Source organism: Emys orbicularis, chromosome 9 (genome assembly GCF_028017835.1).
Source record: "Emys orbicularis isolate rEmyOrb1 chromosome 9, rEmyOrb1.hap1, whole genome shotgun sequence".
Classification (NCBI taxonomy): Eukaryota; Metazoa; Chordata; order Testudines; family Emydidae; genus Emys; species Emys orbicularis.
The window spans coordinates 78,510,044-78,519,654 of record NC_088691.1 but is presented as its reverse complement, the minus strand read 5'-3'; the positions used below and the strand labels follow the sequence as shown (position 1 = coordinate 78,519,654).

Below are 9,611 nucleotides of genomic sequence, written 5' to 3'. Positions count from 1 at the left end.
CCCTTCAGACTTGTGAAGCTGGGACCTGCCATACCAGAGTGGAGCCATGTGGTCCAGCTAGGCTGGAATCTGCTCCAGCAGTACAGCTTCTCCAAGGGAAAGGACAAGAAGCCACACAGGAGGTAGTTAGGGAATAACCTCGCCATGGGGAAAGTTTTATCCAAGCATTAGTTAGAGGCTGGCCTGCGTGCTGTGGTTGAGGGGAGTGAGCCCTTGCAAGATTTTTTTTTTAAATCCATACTGCTTTAACTCGGTGTGTGGTCTTGTTACCCAAACTCTAGGATGCTTATGGCCTCAGTTATATTAGTAGCTTGTTGGAATAAATTGTACAGGCTAATTGTCACACAATTATTACATAAATTTGCAGCTTTTCAACACTGAGAACCTGATTCTGAAAAGAGTTATGCTCTCTACTGAGGAGGTGGAAACATACTATACAACTTGTGCGTCCACCTAAAACAGCTAAGGTTTGGCATGTCAGTCTAAAAAATGAACGATATACAGACAAGTTACAGACCTAGAATTATTCACTAGGTAATTTTTGCAAATTATTTAAAATGAAGAATAAGTTTGAGAAACCACAATCTGTTCAGAGAGAAAAATGTAGTTGTTGAATAAATAATCTAACTAGACTTATTCAAAAAATTCTAATTGCAGTCAATTGGATACAGCTGTGCAGTTTTGAGCATAGCTGGAAATGTGATAGGCAAAAGTACTATTACAGAGCGTAGGCTAAAATATAAGAGAGCAGGTACTAAGATTTTGCCTGTTTATTAATAGAGATGACCACAGATAGATTTGTGTTCAGTCATCAGCTCTCTAATGTGTGGGTGTGTGTTTTTGTTTTGTTTTTAGATTTTCTGTTGAACTAAACACACATTTATTGGCCTGGAGACGATGTCATAGCTTAAGTTCTGTTTGCAAAGATCCCCAGTGGTTTGTATCAGTGGTTGTGTTGCTTGGAATCAGCTCCCTGCAACAAATACTGGTCTTAGGATTAGTCTTTTGGTTCTATGATTGAATAGATGGAGAAAGAAAATTGTACTTCACACTTTAAAAAAAAAAAAGTAGCAAACTGTCAGTTCTCACATCATAACCCACATTTTTAAAACTCGGATCGCAAGATGATTGTACTATTTGTGCAATTATGACCTGAGTTTCAGGGGAACTGAGCTCTTGCGACTGCTTTGACTTCAGCTGAAGTTTATGGGTACTCAGCACTTGTGAAAAATCAGCCCCATAATTTCTGTAGCCATTCACTGTGCGTTGTTTGAATTTCAGTATGTGTCATGAGTTCTTAGATTGCCTCAGGGCCTGCTTCTGATCCCACTGAAGTCAATGGGAGTTTTGTCAGGGGCTGCAGAGCGCCCTAGGTTAACCCCCCACCACACCTGATCCTCCTCTTTCCCTGTCAGCCTCCCCTCCCCACCCCCAACAGCCTGACCTCCAACACTCATCCTCTCCAAATTGGGTGGGGTGAGTGGTATTGCAACCTGTCACATAGGGTCACAGCACCACTGATCCCATGCACCAGGTCACAACACTCACTCATTCAAATTTGGCCCACGTGCTACTTCATCATGATGGAAGGGTGGCCAATCCCAATTTGAGTGAGTGGTACTGCAATACCACGCACCAAGTCACAGCACCACTCAGGTTTGGCCTGGCCAAAAAAATGATTGGGCCATGTCCAGCGTGGTTATTCTCTTCTCCCGTCCCCAGCTCTACAGCCTATGAGTTTTGCCATTGACTTCAGTGGGAGAAGGTCTGGGACCAAAGGTGCGTACCAGCACCAAAACCGAACCCATTTAGGCTTGTGCTGTTGAAAAGTTATATATAGTTTAAAAAAAGGGGGAAAGGAAATACCGAAGGAAATCTGCATAAAATAACTGGGGGCAGTGTCATATTTTGAAAGATTTTTTTAAAAATAGGTACACATGACAACAGCTTTCCCTATTTGTGGCATCATTTCAGTTTAGGCAATAAGGGGATTTGGTTGGGTGGGAAGCTAGAGGTAATTGGTCCTTTGCCCGTCCAAGAGGCAAACCATTCCTCTCTTCCTGCTACCCTGTTCTTCAATAGGGGGAAGAATCAGGTCAATAGGGAACACAGGCCTTTAGGCACCCACATAACAAGACAGTGAGCATGTGTAAACACAGAGATAGACTCCATTTCTCCTCATTGGTTAATCAGGCCAAGGGCCCATTTTTGCACATCTCATAAAGGAGGGGAGCATTCACAGGGATGTCTGAGGGAAGGGGCCACATATTAGAAGTGGAGGTGTATATCACAGAAGGGGAAGCCATAGTGGAGGCCAGTTATATCCAGGGCAGGGGTCATACAGGTTACTAGACAACATGGGTATGGGGAAGATGAGCATGTATGGGATTGATGTTCTCATAAGGCAAGACAGGGGATGCTATCATAGTTGTCAAAGTTAGACTCAGGCAGGACTCAGTTTGTCAGACCACTTTGTTTTATTAGCACGGCGCTCTGCTAATACATTCAGATAATGTGAGCCCCCCTGCAAGATTCAAACAGTCTTATTTATACAGATAAAAGGGTGCGAACTAAACAAAGGGACAGAGAGCAAAATTGTAAAATTTTCATGGGGCACAATATGCATATCCTGCTTCCTTATTAACTCTTATCGATCTAAGGCTAATGCTTCACCAATTGCCCTTAAGTGGGGCAATTCATTAAGCAGTTAATGTCTGCTTTCCTGCCCCCTGGCTTGCAGCATTTCTCATTTCTACTTAAAGGTACATACAGCATTCTTTAATTCATTCTATTTCTTTAATATAATTCATTTCACTTTCACATAGTGAAGCATATGGAGGATAGTCAATGGGATAAAATTGTCTGTAGGGGAAAGCCAGATATCACTAGCTTTCCCCTTGCAGTGGGCTCCACTAACCGTTAGATTACCCCCAGCCACTTCCTACAGCAGAGGCTGGCAACATGCACCACCTCCCCTATATCTTGTTTAACCTTTGTTCTTGACATTTCTGGTCAGATAAGGGCCTGTGACAGATGTCATTTCAGACAGATATTTTTAAGAGTTACACATTAATAGCATCATGAACATAGGAAAGCAGATGTGTTCAGAATATTTAAAAGAAGAAATAGGCTGGGGGAACCTTTCTAGATAGAGCATTTGTCTTTTCTAGGTAGGGCCTAGCTAGAGCAGACAAGTACTCTAAGGGACATGTTTGGTGGGTTTGACTCAGCCCCTAGTGGAGATGATTTCCATTAATAAAAAAATCACAGAAATTGGGTCTAGTTCTTATTATCATTAAAGACTGAGCTGGTTTAGGGACCAAACTACTAGTAAATAGTTGTTAGGCCTGGAGTGGATGGCCCCTCCATATTAGCATTGAGGCAAGGAAGTAGAGCAGATGGGGAAGATGATCTTTAATGTCTTATTCCACACCCATCACTTTAGCATCTGGGAACCTGAACATTAGCTGTCTGACTGTATGTTGGCCCATAGTTTTAAAAACAAAACTGCACAATACAGAGGACTTCCTGTTCTATTACCAGTGAAGATATGTTATAAGAAAACATTATAGAAAGTCTTCCTGGCACCTTGACCCCTCTCCTGTGTAATCTCACAATGATTCTCTCCCAGACAAGCTTCCCCCTGCACAGGACTTAAGTTATTCGTTCTTCTTTAGGGTACAATTGTTTTAGTCCCTGAAGTTCATCCTTCTGGGAGACCTGGGTGCTAATTCCCACAGGCCTTCTCTCTCAAGTTCAGGAGTCTGGCAGTCCTGGGCCTGCATACTACAAGCCAGGCAGGCTTACCCTTCTTGTTCTGAAAAGTTTCACAGCCCTCCTCTTGGGCTCTGTGCTAGTAAGTCAGCCGTCCAGCCTAGCATTGGGAAAGCACAGCATCAGCAATCCTTCTTCTGAGCCTGTCTCTCTAGCAGCTCTTCATAATTCTCCTCTTCTGCTAGGAACACTCCCTCTTAACTAACCTCTGGTAGCCTTTTATCAGGTACAGGTTCTCCTTAGTCAATTAGCTGCCAACCAGCCACCTAGGCAGTTAATTACTACAGGTGGGCCAAGAAAGCCTTGTTCTCCTTAGAAAGCCTGTCATGGATAGACTGGACCCTGACTCTTCTTAAAGGGGCCAGCCACCACGCCAAACATCTGTGATGAACTGGCTTATAAAGTGGCCACCCTTAAAACCTGCTTAGTTCTATAGTAGGGGTTCCCAAACTTGATTCGTGGCTTGTTCAGGGTAAGCCCCTGGCAGGCCGCGAGACGCTTTGTTTACCTCAGCGTCTGCAGGTACGGCTGCTCGCAGCTCCTTGTGGCCGCGGTTCACTGTTCCTGGCCAATGGGAGTTGTGGGAAGCGATGGCCCAGCCTGTGCCACTTCCCGCAGCTCCCATTGGCCAGGAACAGCGAACTGCGGCCACAGGGAGCTGCGAGCGGCCGTACCTGCAGACGCTCGGGTAAACAAAGCGTCTCATGGCCTGCCAGGGGCTTATCCTGAACAAGCCACCAACCAAGTTTGGGAACCCCTGTTCTATAGGAAATTGCCAACTAATAACAGCCAGGTAGCTGGGCAGTAGGACTTTCAGATGTTTCTCTAATTTGTTAATATACAAATTGATTCAAAACCATCTAGCTGTGCCTATGTAAACACCTTTTTGTTGTTGTTATACTCACTTGTTGCATCTTTATTATTTAGCTTGTAAATTCTTTGAGGTATGGACTGTGTTTTCTACTCCAGGCTTGTACATTTTAAACATAAAGAAGCCTCAATCCTGATTCTGAACTCTGTGTATTACTGGAAAAACAATAGAATGTATTAGCAATAATAGATGATATTTCACCTAGTGGCTAAATCAGAAACAATAGAGATAGAAAACCTGTTACATTTAGGGTTAGATGTAAAACACTTGTGTGTGTGCGCATGATCACATGCTTTCTTAAATGCTTGTTTTATGACTACAATTTTGTCATAACCCATTCCTATAAAAATCAGAATCATTTCCCTAATTTTGTGTCTGGCTAGTTACAAATTCACTCACAGACAGGGTTCTCATCAGCGTCAGAGCCCAGCAGCTATCTGTTTAATGTCTCGGTCCTCTTGCCTGGTATAATTTAGTTTTTCTCTTTCCATTCAACATGACGGAGTCAGACATATTGCCAGAGCAGGATATAAAAATGCTTTTCTTTGCTTTAAGCAGGAGAAACATTTACATAAAACTGCTTAACATTTCTACCAGATCATTCACTAGAGGAACAAAATTAAGTCTTTCATCTCCCTCAGAGGAAATGTAATTGGCTACTGTCAACATTTTCAGTCTCATGTAAATTTCCTGTTCTTTCTGGGGTTATTCATGTTGTAGGAGGTTAATAACATCATGTATCCTCAGAGTGGTACAATGTTCATTGTGACATAGTAAATTTCTGTGGCATGTAGCAATATGGAATGTACCTCCATAAGTGTCCCCCAGGGCCATTGGTATCTATTTGTAGGGTCTTTTCTGATGGTCTGCGGAGTCCTTTTCATATTGATGCTGGGAAGATGGAGGATGGGGAGATGGTCCACAAGAGGATTTCCTCTAATGAACTGGTATAAATGAAAACATTTGAGAACCACTGATATAAAGCCCTGGATGAGTAAAAAACAAGAGGCTCTGTTATCTGTTCCTTAAGCTCTGTAGATGAAATCCAAACCCATTGAAGTCAATAACAAAACTCTGATTGAGTTCAGTGGAGGCAGGATTTCACCCTTTGTATTGTTCTGAGTTTCTGATGGATGGTTATGTTGTTTCTTCTTTTCTCTCAGTCTCCTTTCCCCTCCCTGCATGCCAGTATTCTCATATTTTTGTTTTAGAAATTAGTTCCTAGCATTTCTATCTTTCTAAGGAACAAAACCGTTTTTTAAAATAAGAAAAGTTTTCAGAATTTTTATTGTTGAACAGTTAAGGCAGCGGTTCTCAACTGTGGGTCAGGACCCCAAAGTAGATTGTGACCCCATTTTAATGGGGTCGCCAGGGCTGGCTTAGACTTGCTGGGGCCCAGGGCCCAAGCTGAAGCCCAAGGGTTTCAGCCCTGGCTGACAGGCTCAGGTTACAGGCCTCTTGCCTGGGGCTGAAGCCCTTGGGCTTGGGCTTCGGCTTTGGCTCCCGCACCCAGGGCGGCAGGGCTCAGGTGGGCTCAGGCTTCAGTCCCCTCTCCTGCGGTCATGTAGTAATTTTTGTTGTCAGAAGGGGGTCGAGGTGCAAGGAAGTTTGAAAACCCTTGAGTTAGGGAGCCAAGTATAAATATGGAGTAACTCCTGACTTAAAGGAAGTTATTTTGGTTTTACACTGTTATAAATGAGAGCAAATCTGGCCCAGAATCTCTTTTCACTTTATGATATTTCTTCTTGCACCTTTCTTCCTTCCTTCCATGGAATTAGTTCAAATGTGTGAAAGAAAAGTGAGTGTCTGTGGGTTGAAGACCAGGGACAAGAAGGGCAGTATCAGCAAGAGATCTTTAATTGTTCTGGGAAGAAGCATCTGGGTGAAATGTTACTGTCAGGCACAGAATTATTTCCAAACCACTCTGCTGAATTGAGGCCAGTTTTTTACTCTTGAATCTGGGGCTCATACGCTGTGGATTTTGCTGATCCAAATGCTGATTTTTGAGGGAAGATTAGGTCTCTGGTTACAGAACATCACACCAGATTAGAAAAAAATGTTTTCCCGACTGAGTCTCTGCAAATTTTCACTTGTCACTGGCCTGACTTTATTGCAAATTAAAAATAAAATTGATAACATTAATTACCATCTGATTTAGGTTTTGCTCCTGTAAGCCCTCTGTGTGGGGAAAGCTCACATGGGCTTAAAAAGGGATTCCATGTGCAGAAGACTTGCAGAATCACATCTCTAGGGTTCATTTTATAAAAGCACAATCCAGAGCAGAAGGGAAGGTCTTTTGGATTTCCTTGTAATAACTAAAGACTTTTATTCATTACTAAAAGTCACAGGAGGCTGATACAAAAAAGGGAAGTGTTATTTGTTAGCCAGAATGGAGTGGTTGTGGCTTTCAGAAGTGCTTTGTTTGAGGTTGGGAAAATCCTCCTTGTATAACAACTAAAATTATTCATCTACTGGGGACTGGATGACTCCAGAGAGAGCTCCCATTGAGTTCAGAGTAAGGCCCGGTTGATGTTTAAAAATTAGATCAACCAAGTTACGTCACCCATGGCCGTGAAAAAATTCACTCCCTGTGTGCCATAGTGTGGTCAACCTAACCCCCAGTGAAGATCCAGCCAGGTCAAAGGAAGAAATTCTTTCGACGATCGAGCTGCTGCCTCTCAGACAGATGGATTAATTACATCAATAGAAAAACCTCTTTTGTTAATGTAGGAAGTGTCTATGCTACGGTGCTACAGCGGCACAGCTGCAGCGCCATAGCTGTGCCGCTGTAGCAGCTATAGTGTAGATATGGCCTAAATAAAGGCCCAATCTTGCTGCCTTTGAAATTAGTAGCAAAACTCCCATTGACTTGAATGGCAGCAGGATTGAGCCTTAGAATCTTCCGTGGAAGTTGGAGCAGCTAGCGCTCAGCTGCCTCACAGGATCAAACCCTAGACTGGTATTGTTTGGGGTGAGCAAGTTCAGATGAGAGGGTCACCATGAATCTGATCTTTCAGCCCCTTATACAGGCAAAACTCCAGTTCAAACCACTAGGCTTTCCTGGGATTGCATAAGTGTAACTGAGAGCAGAATTTAGACTGATTTCAATAGGAATTTCACCAAAAAAAGGCGTACAGAGTTAGACTCTGTCTACATGAGGCTTGACAACATCCATAACATCATTGTCATGTCCTCTTTGTTCATTTTTACATGAGTGCCCTCAGGCTGAGTTGTGTAATACCTTTTTTGAATTACAATCGAACTTCCAGATGGCTAGCCAGTCTCCAGCGCCAGTTTTACTGGAGAGACATTTGTTAGGGAGAGGTCAGAGTCCAGATTTGCACCTCGTTTCCTTTTCAATTGTTTGTTTAATTTTCCTATATTTGAATTCTATTCAAATGCATTATTCATAACGGCAAAGAAATAACTGTTATTCCACAGTGGACTTTTATTGTACGTGTAATCAAGAAGCTATAAAGGAGGCAGGCAGTTGGCTTTATAGTCTACCAGAGAGTATTATTGTGGAAAGAATATCACTTCCAGGTGCCCTTACATTCTTGTTTGTTATGGTCATGAGGGAGAGCAATGAATACTCTAATGCAGATAACACTGATTTTCTTCACCTATCTATGAAGAATCAGGAAACTATTTTAATGATGTAACTCTGAGTTATATCCAATTGTACTAAGGGCCCCTGAGCTCTCTGCTGGAAATACCATTAGAGAATCCTTTCCCTTGGAAAATATTTTCCATTATTCATTGCAATAATTTGCACAAACTATATCAACGATATAAAAGTGATAGCAAAATAAAGATAATTTCTTGGAAATAAATATGAGATAAAGTCTGATTGAAACTTAAAACACAAGGGTAGAGGGAAAAAATTACATTGGTTTGGGATCCTGGACTTGCCATACTGAATACTGGAACAGGGCCCAGAAACATTACTAATTGAAGGGACCAGTGACAATTTGAAGGTTCAATTTTTTCAGAAGTCACCAAGGCTAGAATTTTTTTGCTCTACAAGGTCTGTAGGCTTGGGCCTAAATGCTGTATCTCATTGAAAACCTGCTGACCAGCATGATGCAGCATTTACTTCTACTCCCGATGGTTCATAAGATGTCAGGCTTTAAAGCTACATTTTTCTGATTACCATTTTACCTTCTTTCGCCCCATTTCAGTTCTGATCTATTTTTAGCAGTGACTATTTCAGAAACGGCTAGAACCCAGTATTTTATGCAGGCGGGAAATCCAACTTCCAAAGAGCTATATCCTGTGAGGTTCTGATACACACACTCTCAACTCCCATGGACATTCCCAGTGAGTTGTCAGCTGTGCTAAGTAAGGCACCTCACAGAAAGTGTCCCTGACAGGATGACTGCTGACTTTATGACAGAAATGAAATAGGGGAAAAGTCAAGGTGGCAATTCAAATAACTTGTTTTTAAATATGGTTGTCAACTAATGTGTTTTATTTCATAGGAGTTTTTGCAGAGTAAGGACTGCAGGATATGGGCCATAGGGAACTGTTTTGTGAAAAATGTGACTTTGTTATAATGTTCCGGTGCATTTTCATGCTGTTGCTGGGCATGCTGTTACTGCTGTGCTGTGCTTACAGTGTTACTATCACTCTTTTGTCAACTGAACCTGATGGCCTGATAGTTTGTTCTGTTCCGTATGCACTTCTGTTTGCTTTGCAGTGGCAGGTCTCCCGAGGCATTGACCATTGAGCTGTTAAAAGTGCAAGTTTTAATGAGACAAAGCCTCTTCCTTCATTTCATGCTCCTAATATCACTGTGCCAAGTACAACCGCTAGCTGGTGGGAAGCTGTTTCCCTGTATGGAAGCAAAAAGGTGAAGCTCAGTGAAAATGTTTGTTTAAAAATGTTGTTTAATACACATAGAGATTGTTCTAGGTACAATATAAATACAAATTCTGCTAGCAGTATTGTGAGGTTTTTACCCATT

The 9,611-nt window shown here is 42.2% G+C and overlaps 1 protein-coding gene across 1 annotated transcript in view; it reads left to right on the top strand.

The window, feature by feature from the left end:
* Positions 1 to 897: 897 nt before the first annotated feature.
* Positions 898 to 9,611, top strand: part of LOC135884129 (glutathione hydrolase-like YwrD proenzyme) — a 30,160-nt gene continuing 21,446 nt past the window's right edge. The window contains 4 exon segments of the mRNA XM_065411421.1: positions 898 to 988; positions 9,127 to 9,139; positions 9,345 to 9,379; positions 9,382 to 9,515. Of these exon segments, the coding sequence (XP_065267493.1) occupies positions 898 to 988; positions 9,127 to 9,139; positions 9,345 to 9,379; positions 9,382 to 9,515 (273 nt within the window).